Source organism: Taudactylus pleione, unplaced genomic scaffold (assembly GCF_031769625.1).
Source record: "Taudactylus pleione unplaced genomic scaffold, aTauple2 ptg000374l, whole genome shotgun sequence".
Taxonomy (NCBI): Eukaryota; Metazoa; Chordata; class Amphibia; order Anura; family Myobatrachidae; genus Taudactylus; species Taudactylus pleione.
The window spans coordinates 1,475,001-1,493,643 of record NW_028284775.1 but is presented as its reverse complement, the minus strand read 5'-3'; the positions used below and the strand labels follow the sequence as shown (position 1 = coordinate 1,493,643).

The 18,643-nt window shown below is 46.3% G+C and overlaps 1 protein-coding gene across 8 annotated transcripts in view; it reads right to left on the bottom strand.

Annotated features, from left to right (window-relative positions):
- KDM6A (lysine demethylase 6A) overlaps positions 1 to 18,643 on the bottom strand; it is a 179,300-nt gene that overhangs the window by 30,349 nt on the left and 130,308 nt on the right. For all 8 annotated transcript variants that reach the window (XM_088444933.1, XM_088444935.1, XM_088444937.1 and 5 more), the window contains one exon: positions 36 to 165. In XM_088444933.1, the coding sequence (XP_088301059.1) occupies positions 36 to 165 (130 nt within the window). The remainder of the gene's footprint in view (positions 1 to 35; positions 166 to 18,643) is intronic.

The window sequence follows — 18,643 nt, the reverse complement described above, 5'->3', positions numbered from 1 at the left end:
TCATGACTGGTTAACCAATACATTTTCATACTCACATAAATGCTTGGTGTCGGTGGATTTAACTTATCGCTTGGCAAAGCTGGATAAGGGGGCGGTGGTGGCCGTGGCGGTGGGCACTTGTCCAGTAAAATGCTACTGTTTGAGAGACCATTCTTACCAAGATTTCTATTGAAAAATAAAAACACATTTAAAAAAAAATGCATTACAAAGAATACTGAGTAATGCAGAATGTATTATTTAATCACATTTACAAAATAATTTCATATTTCACATGCACCAGCTTAATTATCTTCTAAAATTATATGACTTACCCTTAAAACATTCATATTTTTACAATAAGGGTTTTTGGTAATACAAAATCTTTACATGTAAAATCCAATTTAGAAATTCTAGAAACCATATTACCCATCAATGTTTCCAGGGAATGTGCTGTGAATGGGAACGGTTCAATTAAAGGGGGCAATTCAAGTAATTTGCGGGCATTTAGCCAGGAGCAACATTTCCATAAAATTAATTTAATCACTCCCCATATTGTCTTCATTTTCAGCCTAGATTTCACTTGTGTGCATATGGTGATGGGCTTTTTTCCCAACAAACCAAACTTCACAGAAGACAAAATCTTTATAAAGGACCATGACTTAAAAGTTTGAGTCTGAGGATAGGAGCAAAACGATAGATTAATTTGCACTCTTAAAAATTCTGTGCACTGGACAATGCTTTAATGGTTATCAAAAACATTCAACATAGAAACCTTTTACTTGAAAATCAGATTATTAATTATGTGTACAGCTTATTTGTAGAAACATGTACAAAATATAAAAACATTAAACTGAAAAGTACTGGGAAAAAAACAACATAAGAGTTCTTGTGCTTGAAAATTAAAACTAAAAACCACTGTTACAATTGTCAATGAGAGTACAAGGGTGATCTTTAGAAAGCTGCATCCCTAATAACAGGTGTATACAATAGGGTGTAACATTGCTAAAATAATAATAAAAAATTCCCTCAAGGGTTTCTTTCTTATATATCTGTCACAAACCGTATCATACAAGAGATATTTGTGGGAAAGGTCATTTTTGTAAACAGATTACACAAACAATATGTTCTACAGAATTCCATAATGAGGGAAAGCTGTAGCCATGGAGTGCAATATTTGGAACCTGAGCCAACCGGCAGCAAGTTGGGTAGGGGGGGGTAATAATTTGAACATTTCAAGCATCATGGTGGGTATTGTTTTCGCTGACAGCATTTCTGCTCGTAGGTTCAAGCAGAAATGTGCGACAAGTCCGTGGTTTGGGCATGACATATGTGCAAAAAAGGCATTGGTGTCCATAATAATATTGCACCCCAATCTCCCTTCAGTTTACATGGAAGCTCGGGTGTGAAAAAAAAAATTAATCGCCCCCCCCCCATGATTTTGATAGGTCTGCTCTGGATGTGAAGCTTCTACTTACAATTAAAACAGTTTCCTAGTAGCCAATTCTATTGTTGCTCTGTTTGGGGGCAAACTGCACCCTCTCAGAAGGCGAGCAGAAATGTGTGAAAGGTCCGTGGTTTTGGGCTCCCTATAGCGGCTAAAGCCTGTCTAACTGTAATAACTAAATTGCTACATTGGGCGCCCATTATCGAGGCGCAAAACAACTGAATCGCCTCCTTAAAGTCTTTTGGAAAGAAATCACAATGAAGTTAACGTGACTTCACTTCATTGTGATACATGGCAGCAATCAGATTGTCTGTGTGAACACACACAATTTACACACATATGACTAACATTTGCTTGTGCAAAAATACCATTTGGTAATATAAAACCGATTATTTATAATATAGACAATGGGCGCAATTCTGTAACAGTTTGAAAGTGGAAATTGTGCTTTCAAAATCTCATACATCGCGGATAATTTTCATGATGCGCGTTACCACGATTCTCGTAATTCAAATGTAAGTGGACATTCATAGGGTAGCACGGCAGCAACCCCCACTTGACTGCTGCAGAGAGGAGCAGCCGTCTGGGAAATGTTAAACCACGATCACCGACTGTCCTATAGGTTGATCGATATTAAATATTGATATTAATGTTGTGTTTAAAAAAAAATATATATATATATATATATATTTTTTAATTTTTTTTTAGATAAACTGGGTTGGATAAATTATAAATAGATGTTCTAGAGCTAATGCAGGCATAAACCGCCCCCCACCCCCCTGACAATTTCTGAGCAGTTTTTGTAAAACAAATTAGCAAGTGTTTACAAGATGTAAAATGGTTGCTTTTTGCTCTTTTAAAAAAGGAAGGCAAATTATAGCCAGCAAGTGTTTTTCAGCAAATTAAAGTTTACAGAATTTTGGTGTGCAGTAAAACGTGATTTGTAAAAGGTTAGAAAGATGCTTTTAGCTCTTATTTGCAAGGTCGAAAAAACACTCATCAATACAAACACCTCTACATACATGCCCCACATTTATCCATACTTGCCTACTTTTGAAAAAGCAATTCAAGGAGATTGTTAAAGTACCACCTATGAGCGCGCGCAGGGGCGACAAGAATAGGGGGGGGGTGTACTAATTACCCGGGTTTGCTGGTGGGGGCTCGGGTCCGGCTCCACTCCCCCAACTCTCAGCAGCCCAGCACATGCTGCTGTGCGCTGGGTTGCAATGGGAGACTGCCCGCGGCTGCTGTGCAGCAGCAGTCTCCTATGCCTGTGGGAGGGGGGGGGGGAGAAGCTATCACACTGATCGCGCCACCTCCTGGCTTTGTGCCGGCTGAGGGGCTCACAGTGTATGTGTCCATAGGGATCATTGCGCCTTACAGCCATTGCAGGGAAATGGCACTACTTATACCATTTGAATGTATATATCTGGGAGACTGCTAGGGTTAAATTTACTAAAGTGAGAGTTTTTAGAAGTGGAGATGTTGCCCATAGCAACCAGATTCTACTTATCTTTTAACTAGCACCTTCTAGAATATATCTAGAATCTGATTGGTTGCTAGGGGTAACGTCTCCACTTCTAAAAACTCTCACTTTAGTAAATTTACCCCCTAGACTCTTCAGGGAGTTTGCTACTATTTCAAGGAGTCTCCCTGACAATGAGGGAGAGTTGGCATGTATGCATTTATCCCATATTTGAGCTTTTTGAGAAAATCAACTGAAAAATTAAATGTCTTTAATGTCCAAATTATACTATTTAAACCCCTCCAAGTACATGATTATTCATTGGGAGAGGTGTACCAGAGGTTCTGCACCCTGTCCTAACAACTTACCTTCAAATAAGTACTTTTCCCACTTTTTAACCTGCAATCTACAAATAATTAGCTGCTTTGAGTTGTCCTTTGTACATGGATGCATCATTTGTGTGGCATACAATGACTTTATTCACTGAGGTAGGAAGAGCAGTTGTGAAGGGAATCACCTTTGTTTTTTCGATAACTACTAACTTAAAATACTGTACTGCGTACAGTACTAAGAGAAAAATAGAGGCTTATGGTATATAAATATATGTAAAATGTTTTACCATTACTAAAATCAAAAGTAGTCTTCATTCTAGTACCCTGCACCTGTCAACAACCCATGCAGTTCCTCTTTCCTGCGTGGGGTGTTGCTCTCTGCTCTTGTGCTTCTAGCTCACACTGGTCTCTATAGCAGAAGTTTGTTGCATCAGCTGAGTGTGCTAGAAGCACAAGAACAGAGCGTGACACCCCAGGCAGGAAAGAGGAACTGCAAAGGTTGTAATAGGTGCAGGGTGCTAGAATTAACTATACAAGGGTATTCTGCAGTACTGCACTATATCAAAATATGAAGAAAAAAACTTCAGTAGCCACAACTATTCTAAGTATAGAATAACCAGTAAAGTGTTACAGGAGGGAAAAAGCCTAAACACACCTATAACTTGAACAGGGAAAAAAATGCATTAGACAATATTCAGTAGTCTAAATTGTACTATTTAAAATAAACCACGTATTCGAGCACGTAGCATGTTTATACACCATGGGCTGTTCCTGAAAATCAGGTCATGCGAGTACAGCATATCTTGCAACTATCGTTATAAAACAAATTATTGCACCAACAACTAGCAGACCAACTATTTGTACTATCAAATTGCATAAAGTACATGGGAGAAAGCATTATTAAATCTAGTACATGGACCCATTGACATTGGTCTATACACACACTACATGGCCAAGAGTAAGTAGACACCACTTAGTCTGTTAGGCCATTTAAGCCACAACCAATGAGAATAGGTGCATAAAATGAAGAAAAACAGTCATATAATCTCGATAGTCAAACATTAACATTTGAATGGGTTGTACTGAAGAGAGCTCAGTGACTTAACATGGTACTGTCAAAGGATGCCACCTTTCCATAAAAACTCATCCCCCGTTCAACTGGAAGTGATGTTGCTCCTAGATGTTTCCACATTAATATTACAACAGCTCGTCTGTGAAGTGGCATGCCACACAAGCTCACAGTACAAGACCACCAAGTGCTGAAGTGCGTTTTGTTTAAACATGTGGACTGGTGGAAAAAGTACCACCACTGGTAGCGTATTGTGTGGATTGTTGAATCGTGCTTCACCATCTGGCAGTCTGACAGATGAATCATGATTTGGCACATACCAGGAGAACGCTTCCTGACAATGTGTACTGCCAACTGTAAAGTTTAGCGAAGGAGGAATAACTGCATGGGGATGTTTTTCATGGCTTTTCCTGGGCCCTTCAGTTTCAGTGAAAAAAACTAAACAAAAAACCCCTAATGCTCCAGCATACAATTACATTCTACAGAATCAAATTCTTCCAAATTCGTAGCAACAGTTCAGGAAGGCACTGTCCTGTTTCAGCATGACAATGCCACTAGGTATAAAGCGAGGTCCATCAAAAATGGTTTGTCAAATTTTACGTGGAAGAATGTGACTGGCTTGCATAGAGGTCTGACCTGTGCTCAACCCATTAAACATCTTTTGGATAAACATCATCTGTGAACCAGCCCTCATTGCTTATCATCAGTGCCCAAATAACGGATACAGGTCTCTACAACTATGTTCCAAACTGTAGTAAAAAGTGTTCTTGGAAGAATGCACATTGGTCTTGCAATGAGATTTTCAGCAAGAAAATACAGGTGTTATGTTGAAATATTCACATACGTATGCAGCTTTATTGTGTAGATCAGGGCTTGACAAAACCCGGGGGCCAGGTCGCCATGGCGACCAGATTTGGTTGCCTGGCGACCAGATTTTCAGCAACCCCCGGGCCCTGTAGTGCAGACCGTGAGCGCGGTCCACACTACAAAGTAAAACTTACAGCCGCCAGCGGCAGCTGTATGTTTGTTGTAGCAGCCGATGAACGTCAGAGGCCTTCCGGATCACCCCGCAGCAGGTGATGGGATAGACGTCATGACGTCTCTCCCCTAGTGCAGAGCGGGCCTGGAGGAGCGGACAGCGGCGGTGATCGGCAGGAGCGTGGATGAGGTAAGTTTCGTTTTTTTTTTAATGGGCACTGCATAGGGGGGGTGGCCACTACTGGGGACACTGTGGGGGAACTGCATATTTGGGTGGCCGCTACTGGTGACACTGTATAGGGGGGGCCACTACTAGGGGCAATGCATAGTGGGGACTACTACTGGGGGCACTGTACAGGTGGGACAGCTACTGGGGGCAATGTATAGGTGTGACCACTTCTGGGTGCACTGATTAAAGGGACACTACACAGGTGGACCACTGTATATGGGGACCACTACTGGGGCACTGTATAAGAGGGGGGTGTTACTAGGGCACTGCATAGGGGGGCGCTACTAAGGGCTATACATAGTGGGGACTACTACTGGGGGCACTGCAGAGGGGTGCCCAAAGCATATTCTTGCATCTGGGTCCACCATTCTCTAGTTCGACCACTGCCGGAGGTGGCTTTGCTTGCCAGGGTTTTTTTTGGCTGCGGAGGGGTGGTCTTTCTGGGGGTTGGCTGCCTGGAGAGGGGCGTTAAGCTGCTCAGTAATGTGGCTGTGGGAGGGTGGTTTACCTGGGGTACCTCGCTAGTGGTGTGGCCATGGGGGTTGGTTGCCCAGGGCATAGGTGCTCAGTAAGGTTGCCCCGGGGGAAGGGGGGGTCTGGCTCCTCTGGCTTACATAAAGAGGGCGAATCAATTATTTTCTTGGGCGCATTTACTAATGGGTGCCCGACAGAGCATTTCAATTATTTAGCTGTGCAAAACTAATGCTTTGGGCGGCCCAACCGCAGTCTTCTCACACAATTCTGCTTGCCACCTCAGGAGGCGGCGAGCAAAAATGTGTCTACCTGTGGTTATGCGCGCCTGAACAGAGCAACAATTGAATTGCTCCTCCACACAGCGCCCAAGAGAATCACCCCCATACAGCTGCAGAGAATCATGTGTGTAATAGAATACTAATATGTACAGTGTGTGTATGTGTATATATATATATATATATATATATATACATATACACACACACAGGTTGAGTCTCCCATATCCACATATTCCTAAATACGTAATATTCCGAAATATGGAATATTTTTAGCATGACTGATAGAGAAACCTTTGCTTTCTGATGGTTTAATGTACACAAACTTTGTTTAAAGCACAAAATTATTAAAGTACAGTATAAAATTATAAAATAACCTTCAGACTGCATGTATAAGGTGTATATGAATCATAAATTTATTTCATGTAAGTACACTAACTTTTTTTGATGCACAAACTTATTAAAAATATTGTATAAAATGACCTGCAGGCTGTGTGTATAAGGTGTATATAACAAATAAATGCATTCTGTGTGTATATTTGGGTCCCATTCCAAAGATATTTCATTATGGTATGCAAATATTCCAAAATACGGAATATTCCGATATCCAAAATACCCCTGGTCCCAAGCATTAACACAGTCAGGTGTATAAATATTGGGACATTGACAGAATGTTCATATTTTGGCCTCTATTCACCACCACAATGGCTTTAAAATGAAACAAACAAGATGTGCTTTAACTGCAGACTTTCAGATTTAATTTGAGCGTAATTACATCCAAATCAGGTGAACAGTGTAGGAATTACAACGGTTTCTATATGTGCCTCCCACTTTTTAAGGGGCCAAAAGTAATGGGACAAACTAAACAATCCTAAATCTAATGCTGGGCATACGCGGCAAGATAAAATGTCTGTCAGACCGACAGACATTTTATCTGGCCGGCTGCCAGCCGCAGATGTCCGCGACATACACTGTGAGAGAAATCTCACAGTGTATAGCCCGACATCTGCACTCCGCCCCCGGGGGAGGAGACATTTCCCTGTTCCTTCCGTAGGAAGGAACACAGGAAATGTCTGTCTGTCGGCCGCGCTGGGCATACACTGCCCGATGCGGCCGACAGTTACCGGGTAAATATCGCATCGGACGGGCATGCTGGACAATCCAGCATGCCCGACCGAGCAATATTTAACCCTCGGTTGCCCCCCCCACGCTACAATTATCGCGGCGATTCGCCGATATCGGGCGGATCGTCCCGATAATTGCAGCGTGTATGGCCAGCATAACTTTCACTTTTTAATGCTTTGTTGCAAATCCTTTGCAGGCAATTACAGCCTGAAGTCTGGAACGCATAGACATTACCAGACGCTGGGTTTCATCCCTGGTGATGCTCTGCCAGGCCTCTACTGCAAATGTCTTCAGTTCCTGCTTGTTCTTGGGGCATTTTCCCTTCAGTTTTGTCTTCATCAAGTGAAATGCATGCTCAATCGGATTCAGGTCAGGGGAATGACTTGGCCATTGCATAACATTCCACTTTTTAGCCTTAAAAAACTCTTTCGTTGTTTGTTTCATTTCAAAGCCATTGCGATGATGAATAGAGGCCAAAATATGAAAACTATGTCAATGTCCCAATATATATGCACCTGACTATGTGTGTGTATATATATATATATATATATATACATATATATACATACATAGAGAGAGAGAGAGAGAGAGAGAGAGAGAGAGAGAGAGAGTCTGTTGACCGCCACTCCACTCCACAGAACAGCAGCCTGTCCTCCCTAGAGCCCAACATACACATTTAGAGACCCCGTCTATAGCATATAGTGACAGCACTCCATGGACTCACACCATCAACAACCACCGAGCGGATTGTTCAGTCCACCGTTTGTTGCCTTTTATCAGGTATCCCTGATGAAAGGCAGTAAATGCATATCCAGCATGACTATCAGGGCCTAGTACTGTACTAAAACACATTTGGTCTCATTTGCGTAAATTATGGGTACTTATTTATGCCTGCCATTCCTCATAAATATGAATAGTGACAGTATATCAAGATAAAAAAAAATGGTGTTCTGTACTGGGGGGAAGCGGTAAAAGATGGGGAGTCATGATACATTTGCCACCTCAGAGATAGAGGATAACATTTTGCAGTCTAATAATAAAATTCAATATGCAATATCACTGGTTGAAGCTGTGGATTTGGAGAGTTATAGAACACACAACCAGTACAGAAAGAAAGCTAAACAAATGAGACATGCTTGCTTATCTATCTAGAAGTTTAGACTAAAGACTAGCAGTAACATCTAATTTGTACAATATATGCAAAATGTTATGCAGTCTTATAGTACATAGCTTCTTTACCCTCACAATCAACCTTTGAGCAAAACAAACACTACAGGGGTGCACAACTCGTATACATATCCATCGTGTTCCACATTTCTAATTTGCTCCGCAAACATGATTTATTTACTAAGGTGGGGAGGGGGGTGCTCTACTAAACAGAGTACTGAGTCACAGATAAATGAGAAATTCAATATTATAAATACGTATACTGCATGCATAAAAATTCTCAACGCCAGGTGGCACTAACTAGAGTTCAAAAATTTCTACTGGACTGCAAAGATCCTAGGCATTGGTTATGTTACAAATCATGAAGGAATATTTTAATACATTTATTGTTGGAAGCTCTCCTTTCAGGATACAAATCTCAAAAGTTGCTATACAAGACAACATTAAAAACTAATCCTAACAAGTTATTTCCATCAACTTAAAATCTTGAAACAACAAGGGCAGAGACTAAAACATTTTGACCTTATTTTAATGTAAAAATTGCAGGACATCATGCAGCACCCCTGGGCCACACCTCACAATGAATAATGTATTTAAAAAGTAAAATTGGTCAATAGAAACATGTCATTTTCTATAAAAGAAAAAAAACAAGAGATATGGTAAGAACTTACCTTTGTTATCTCTGTTTCTACGAAGTCCATAGGGTCCACAGGGTTGACCTTGGGGTATAGCTGGATCTGGATCCACGGGCACCACGCAGTTAAAGCTTTGCTGCTCCCAGGATGCACTTGGGTCCGTCCTCCTCTATACCCCGCCCCGGCCACAGGCACCTCAGTTGGTAAGCAGCTAAGGCCGGAGGAGGAGACTAAACAGAGAGAAGGAAGACTGGAACACACAAGAAACCATACTCACAGAAATGGGAGACGGAAAACCGGTGACCAGCCACACAGCCCATTTGAAGCCAGGTGCGTCAGGGCGGGCGCCCTGTGGACCCTATGGACTTCGTAGAAACAGAGATAACAAAGGTAAGTTCTTACCATATCTCTTGTTTTCTACTTCAGGGTCCATAGGGGGTCCACAGGGTTGACCTTGGGGATGTCCCAAAGCAGTTCAACTAAGGGCGGGGACGCTCCTGTGCTGAAAGGAGTACCCGGCGCCCAAAGGATGCATCCTGAGAGGCGAAGGTGTCAAACGCATAAAACCTCAAAAACGTCTGAATTGAAGACCAAGTAGCCGCCTTACACAGCTGAACAGCGGAGGCGCCACGTCTAGCAGCCCAAGAGGGACCCACAGAACGAGTGGAATGAGCCTTAACAGAGGCTGGCACAGGTAAACCCTCCTGCGCATAAGCCTCACAAATAACTGAACGAAGCCAACGGGCTAACGTTTGCTTGTTGGCAGGCCAACCCCTCTTGTGAAAACCGAAGAGGACAAACAAAGAATCCGACTTCCTAACCGAAGCAGTCCGGTCCACATAGATTCTAAGTGCCCGGACCACATCCAAGGAAGCCTCACCAGCAGAAAGATCAGGTGACTGAAAAGCTGGCACAACAAGTTCCTGATTAATGTGGAACTTTGAAACCACCTTGGGCAAAAACTCAGGGCGCGTGCGGAGCACTGCCCTGTCCTGGTGAAAAATCAGAAAAGGAGGGCGACAGGAAAGCGCCCCCAATTCTGAAACCCTCCTGGCCGAAGCAATTGCCAGGAGAAAAATGGTCTTAAACGTCAGCCACTTGAGCTCCACCGACTCAAGCGGCTCAAAAGGAGGACCCTGCAAGACCCTCAGTACCACCGTCAAGTCCCACGGAGCCACCGGAGGCACGAAGGGAGGCTGGATCCTGAGAACACCTTGGAAAAAGGTGTAAACATCTGGCAGTGTAGCAATCCGTCGCTGAAACCACACGGACAAAGCAGACACATGAACCTTCAGAGAGGCCAGGCGTAAGCCGAGGTCCAAACCCGATTGAAGAAATTCCAAGATTCTGGAAACCCGGAACACCTGCGGATCATAGTTTCTGGATTCACACCACTGAAAATAAGTGCGCCACACCCTGTGGTAAATCCGCGCGGAGGCAGGCTTGCGTGCCCTAAGCATGGTACCAATCACTGAACTGGAGAAACCCCTAGACCTCAAGACGGCTGTCTCAAGAGCCACGCCGTCAAAGACAGCCGACCCAGGTCCGGGTAAAGGCAGGGCCCCTGAGACAACAGGTCCCGACGCTGAGGAAGAAGGTACGGAGCGTCGATGGAGAGGCACCTCAGATCGGAGTACCAAGGACGTCTGGGCCACGCCGGAGCCACCAGCACGAGCGTGCCGCCGTCCTGCTTGAATTTCCGCAGAACCCGAGGAAGTAAGGATATCGGAGGAAACAGATACGCCAGGTGAAACGTCCATTTCACCGACAGAGCGTCTACCAGACAGGCGTCTGCGTCTCTTGTCCTTGACCCGTAAACAGGCAACTTGTGATTGTGACGGGAGGCCATCAAGTCCAGCTCCGGCAGCCCCCACCTGTCCACGAGTAGCTGAAACACCTCTGGGTGAAGCGACCATTCCCCGGGATGCACATCGTGACGGCTGAGGAAGTCCGCCTCCCAATTGAGGACTCCGGGAATGAAGACTGCCGAGATCGCTGGAACGTGACACTCCGCCCAAGCAAGAATGCGAGACACCTCCGACATTGCTGCCCGACTGCGAGTTCCCCCTTGGTGGTTGATGTACGCCACCGTGGTGGCGTTGTCGGACTGCACCTGAACCGCCCTTCCGTGAAGAGCGGGGCCGGACGACTGCAGGGCCCTGTACACAGCCCGCAGTTCCAGGATGTTGATGGGGAGAAGTGCTTCTTCCGCGGACCAACGACCCTGAAGCGATAATGAGCCGGTCACTGCCCCCCAACCCCGAAGACTGGCATCCGTCGTGAGCAGGACCCAGTCCGGGATCCAAAAGGGGCGCCCCTCGACCAGATGCACCGTCTGAAGCCACCAAGCCAAAGACTGACGAACCTCCGCGGACAACACCAGCATCTGAGAGCGGATCCGGTGAGGTAACCCGTTCCATTCCGATCGAATCAGCCCCTGCAGGGGCCGGGAATGGAACTGGGCAAATTCCACCATGTCGAATGTCGACACCATGGACCCCAGAACTCTCATAGCTGAATGGACCGACAGGCGGCAACTGCTCAGGCAACTGTGTATCCGCAGCTGCAGGGAGGCGACCTTCTCTGGAGTCAGGAAAATCCGCTGCTGACGAGAATCCAGCAGGGCTCCCAAATGAACCATCCGCTGTGATGGAATCAGGGAGGACTTCTTCCAGTTTATCAACCACCCGTGTGCTTGAAGACAAGCAATGGTCAGGTGGAGATGTCGAAGAAGCACCTCCGGGGAGCTCGCCAGCAGCAGAAGATCGTCCAGGTACGGCAACAGACGTAGACCCTGACCCCGAAGGTGGGCAGCCATAACCGCCATCACCTTGGTGAACACCCTCGGAGCCGTGGAAAGGCCAAAAGGCAACGCCCGAAATTGGTAGTGATGGTTCAGGATAGCAAACCTCAGATACCGCTGATGTGCCGGTGCTATGGGCACATGGAGATAGGCGTCCTGGATATCGAGGGAGACCATATAATCCCCGGGTTCCATCGCCAGAATGATGGAACGTAACGTTTCCATCCTGAACCTGGGAACTCTGAGGTATCTGTTCAGAGACTTCAAATTCAGGATAGGGCGATGAGAACCATTGGGTTTCTGTACCAGAAACAGAGTAGAATAGTACCCCGTCCCGCGCTGAGACTGCGGAAGAACAATGACCCCTGCTTGTAGCAAGGATTCTATAGCTACCTGAATCTGACCAGCTTTGGTCTTGTCCAGAGAAGGACTCGTACAGAAAAACTGGTGGGGCGGCCTGAACCGAAAAGACAGGGCGTACCCCTGAGAGACTACTTCTCGAACCCAGGCATCCGTGGTGGTATTGTGCCAACACTGGGCGAATTGGAGAAGTCGGCCTCCCACTCTGGGGTCCCCCAGAGAGAGGCCCGTCCCATCAGGCAGCAGGCTTATCCTCCTGCTTGGAAGAAGGGCGCCGAGCACTCCATGCCTGCTTCTTGGGCTTGGGTGCGGCCTTGGTCGCCGAATGTCTCGGGAAGGACTGGCCCTTGGCCTTACCCTGAACCCGAAAGGACCGAAAGGCAGAGCTCCTCACTTTAGCCGGCGCAGAGGCCGAAGGGAGAAAAGCCGACTTGGACTTAGCCAAAGTATCCACTATTCTGTCCAAATCCGGACCAAATAGTAAATCACCATTAAAAGGCAAGGCCTCCAGACCCTTTTTTGAATCTGCATCAGCCCTCCAGGACCTCAGCCACAGGGAGCGCCGAGCAGATACCGCTGCAGCCGACACCCTAGAAGTGAGCAGGCTGGCATCCAAAGACGCTTCCCCAATATAGGAAGCTGCATCCCGCATCTGTCCCACTAACGCTCTCTGGATATCCGGAGCCTCATCAGGAAAGGTATCCTCCAAGGCATTGGCCCATGCCTCAATGGCTTTAGCCACCCAGGAGATAGCCATGGACGGGCGAGCCACCGCCCCGGAAAGAGAATAAATGGACTTTAAACAAGTCTCCACCTTCCTGTCCGTGGGATCCTTCAAAGAGGAGATAGACGGCAATGGCAACGTCGCGCTTTTGATCAAGCGGGTAACGTGGGAATCCACCGCCGGCGGAGTTTCCCATTTCCTGCAATGAGCTTCAGGAAAAGGATAGTTCGCCGCCAACCTCTTCTGTGGATGGAACCTCTTACTAGGTAATTGCCAGGCCGCCGCCATATGATCCGATAATTGATCAGACAGGGGGAACACAGTTGAGGTCACCTTGGCCTTTTTAAAATTAGGAAACTTCGACCTAGGAGCCGGCGCATCATCCTCAACATGTAGGATAGCCCGCACCGCCCTAACTAAGGCTGGAACATTAATGGAGGACTTGGCTTCCACCTCCTGCCCCATGACATCAGAGTCAGAGTCCTCATGGATTTCTCCATCATCTGAGGACACTTCCCAGTCCGACAACTGCGCAGCTAGTGAACTCACAACCGGACGTTTAGACACCCTTGGTGGCACATCACCTTGCAACATAGACTGAAACGCCGAGGATGAAGCCGCCAGACTCTGTACGGAGCTGGATAGAATATCCACCCAAGGCGGAGGAGCCGTCGGAGCAACACTCTGCAAAGGCACTACAGACTGACACATCCCTGGGGAAGACTGCACATACACAGACAGTCCCGAGTAAGGACCCACAGTCTGGGCCCCGGGGGAAGACCGCAACATTTGTGGAACCCTCGGGGAATGGGGGATGGTGGGCTGCGGTAACGCCCTAGAAGGGACCGCTGATGGGACCGATAACCGGTCCGCAATAGACGCCAGCACCTGTGAAAACATCGCCCAAGGAGGGTCCTGTGATACAGGGGGGTTGGAGGGGCCCGGTACCAGCTGGCACCGCCCGCACAGACCATCCTGAGATAAGTCCTCCCCATCAACTCCAGCAGCACAGCGTCTGCAAGAAAATAGCACAGGAGCCACAGAGCGCTCAGTCTCCTCATCAGACATGATACCGTAAATCACAAGAAACAGGTATCACCAGAGGAATTACGGTTTTAACACCCGCGCACTCACCAGTATGCGACACAACAGCCCAGATATGGTACTGTGTAGCACACAACAGTATGTGACTGACCCCACAAATACGTGTTTTATATAAGTGAGGGTCTCAGAAAAACGCCCTTCCCCCACACACCTGCCGGGCCGTAGGAGAAGGAAAGGGATAGTTATAAGCTGACAGTAAGGAGAATAAGTCACAGACAGGCAGCACTAGCAATAGTCACATACAATGCAGAAAAGTTATACTCACTGCACCTTCCGCTACAATCAACCGCCCAGATTCAGTGTCTGGGAGGGCTATAGCGCTGTGTACACTGTCCTTTAGCAGGGGAGAGGTACACAGGGGGACCGGTCCACTTGATACCGCCTGGGAGTCTGCGATGTGCCAGTAAAGATGGCCGCCGGAGACCTCAGAGGAGGAGTGGCCGAGAGATAAGAGCAGCTCAGCGACTCCAGACTGCTTGTTGAAAGGCGCGCTGAGCTGAGGGGAGGAGCCGCTAGACAGGGAAGGCTGCCTCCCCTGGCTAGCAATTAACCCCCGGGTTGCCGGTCCCGCTACCAGCCTGATACCCTGGTGGTCTAGCGGACACGCGGGGTATTCCTCAATTGAGGGGGAGCCCACCACCGCCGCTAGCGCCTCCGGTCTGCCCCCAGAGACCGGAGGCTCCTGACTGCATTGAAGTATCCGCGGGCCGCCGCACGCGGCGACCCGCGGCTTACCTGATCCCCGTCGCGTCCGGCAGCAGTCAAGGGAGTCCCCAGAGCCCGGCTAGTACAGGCTCTGGAGTCCCGCCGCGATCCCCAGAGCTGTACTGGCGTCGCGGCGCCAGCGGGGAGAAGGAGCGGCAGCGTGGACGTCCTAAAGGACAGTCTGATGCTGCCGCTCTAACAGTGTAAAAAAAGAAGAAAAAAATAAAAAAATTTCTCTTTTAAAATAAAGCTTAGGGGCTGCTCCTGCAGCCCCACTGCGACAGGGTGACCCGACTCCGGCCGGGCACCAACTAAAACTGAGGTGCATGTGGCCGGGGCGGGGTATAGAGGAGGACGGACCCAAGTGCATCCTGGGAGCAGCAAAGCTTTAACTGCGTGGTGCCCGTGGATCCAGATCCAGCTATACCCCAAGGTCAACCCTGTGGACCCCCTATGGACCCTGAAGTAGAAATAGGGGTTTTATAATATAGGGACATTGTTTGTTCTTGAGGTGTTGTATTTTTGGGAAAGAGGTTTTAAAACTAGCAGAAGGGAACTGAGTGTTTACTACTTGCATAGGCACACTTAACTCCCCTGTGCTGAGGTCATTTTTTCACATTTCTACTCCTCACATTCTAATATCAATGATTTTTTTATGTCGCACCCACACAAATTATACCTTGTATTTTCAGAAAAAATTATTTACCTTTTTACTCATTCTAACATGTTCTAATTGAGCCACTGAAAAATTTCTGTAGACTGGATGGCACAGTCCTTAGCTGGTTAAAAAAAAATTCTCAACGGCAGTTTCTTTTCACAGGGAGTTTCTTCTGGAGCAAACTCTTCGTCATCAGTGCCACTTCCATGTGGTGTCCTACTATCTCCAATGCTTTTTGCAATATACATGTTACCACTGGGTGAAATAATTGGGATGGGTACGGGAATGCCAGCACTCGGAATCCAGTCAGTCAAAATCCAGACGCTGGCATCCCGACAGGGTTAGGATACAGACACCTGTCAGTAGGTTTCCTAACCCTCCCCCTCTCCCCGCACCATAAACCTAACCCTCCTAGTGCCTAGCCCTCTCCCCAACCCCACTACTTACCTTAAGGATGCCAGCGGTCGGGATGCTGTCGCCGGGATTCTGACAGGTGTCGGGATTCGACGCCAGTATTCTAAGCACCGGGATAGTGACTATATCCCAAAATAATCAGAAGTCATGGCCTGGTCTGCCACTGCTATGCAAATGATACACAACTGTACCTGTCCTTTGCTCCAGGCACTGAGAACCCAATACCAACCCTAAATGGCTGCCTAGCTGGGCTCCAGGAGTGGAAGAGTGCCAGTTAGCTGCGACTGAACCCTGATAAAACAGAAGACCTGATGACAGGTCACATGACATAGCCAACCAACAGGACTAACGCTTGGGTGTTCAGAACTACAAAACACTGAACATGTGCGGAATCTTGGTGTTGTCATGGATGGTGGCTTGACGCTAACATCAGATATCGGCCACAATCATATGCGCATTCTATCATCTACGGAACATAGCAAGAATAAAACAGATCTGCCTAAAGTCATACATGCATTTATATCATCACGTGCAATGCCCCCTACCAGCAAAAGAGTTGCACCACTTGCAGATGGAATAAAATGCAGTTGCCAGGCTATTAACCAACCAGCCACATAGCACCCATTCTCTACTCCCTTCACTGGCTGCCTGTAAGACGGCGCATCATTTTCAAGATTGGCTTACTGATAGGCTCAAGACTTTTCTGTTCACCCAAGAATTTCACTAATGTCCCTTGTAAAGCATGTTTTGTATTTTGTGCTGTAAAGGCAAATGTAAAGCACTTTGGGCTGTATCCAATTAGACGCAAAAAGCTGTTTTCGGCGAAAAAGTTTAGCCGATGATGTTTCGCCAGGCGGAAAAGTATCACCGTATTCACAATTCCAATTACTTTTTGGTTGCGGTTTTGGGGTGCAAATGTCGGGAAACCACTCAGCACACTTGGGACAGCCCCCCAAAGCATAACTGCATCAAAAAAAAAAGCTAAAAAAATGAACACCCCAAAAAATGACTTTGAAAAAGGGGCCAAAAAACAAAAGTCGAGGTACAAACTTAAAACTAGCTAAATAAGCTTTTGGGGGCTCTTCAAGTATGGGGGAGGTGTTTTTTTTTATTGCAGGTGCTTGCTGAAGGTGAGTTTTTTTAAAAACTTCACTTTTGCGATTTTTAACCATGCTTGCACCCATTTTCATGTACCCCAAATTTGCTGGGACTAGTTATTTTCTCAAAAAAACTGCTAAATGCTATTCTTCACCACTAGCGCAAAGACGCTAATTAGAAGCCATTGAGAGCATTTAAGTCCCCCAAATACCTTCAGCAGGACTATGCGGGGGCATCTACATTGTTCCCAATATTAGTGCATCTTTTGGGGGTGCGCGGCGGATATCCCCAAATCTGACAGCACCTTTCGCCTGATTGCGTATCGCCAGGTCCCATTTTCGCGTCCTTTGGAATTGAATAGGGCGAAAAGCCAAGCACGAAAAATTTTCGCCTCCAAAACACGCAAAGTTGACGAAAAGTAGATTCCGCCGACGGCGGCCAAATTATCGCGGCTAATTGAATACGGGCCTTAGAGTCCTATTAGGAGAGGAGTGCTATATATATTATTATTATAAATAAAAATGTAACCATGTGTGGAATTATCACAGCCAAACAAGGTTTACTATTTCTTAAACTATGATACACGAGGTGACCCCTTTTGAAATATGGGCTTTAGATTACCCCATAATGGGTGGAATCTTGTGCATGTGAGACAAGCGAGCCCCCATGTGTGTCTGGGCCAGTATGGGAGAGTTAATGGCAATGTGCCCTCATCATATATATATATATATATATAAAGAATTCTGTATCATTGGGGTTGTTATTGTTTGGTGATCACCACACAATACCTGCTAAGAGTCCATAAAATTTGAACCATGTGTACAGGCGTATTGTAGTGCAGGGCGATACTGTCTGGTAACCACAGGTGGTCACCAAACAATAGCCACTAGCCTCCCCACTTGTGCAGGTGCAATATTGGGCCTATAAAGGCATGTAGTGTCTTCCCACCCATATATGGAAAATGTAGGCTGGCAGAGCGTGGCTACTAGTCATCCAGACTGGTTGGGAAGGCAATTTTTATTTTTTGTTGCCATGTGACCCCCCCCTTAATGTGGATGACAAGTGGGACTCGTCACATGCAGCAAAGGGGTTAAAAATCTTTAAGTAGATAATTTAATGTACCCCAAAATACTGTAGGCACTTGCTGGTATAATTTATCCATCGGTTATAAAAGTTGCAAAAAATCAATTAGTTGTTGCCATTTAATAGCCTCCAATACTTTGCTCATGGCCACTAACTGCCTTCTACATTATCCGGCTATCTTATTTGCCACGTTTTTGGGATACACGATGAATTCCCTCTTTCATGCACTTCACATAGGTTGTTCACTGCAGAAATAACGTGTGAGATTACCCACAACTGGATGAAAATATTCTGCAAAATGCACACTTTGGAACTCTCAGCAAACTGAATTCGGTCCATTGTTTTTACCATTTAAATGAGTGTGCTTAAAATAAGAAGTTGTTGGTTGCTTCACAGTACATCATTTTAGGTATGAAAGTGTTATAAATTCTATGGCTAGGGTTGGCGATTGACCATCGATTACACACTAGACAAAGCTTTTGACAGGAGGGACCACTTGACCCTGTGACGTCAGGAATAGAG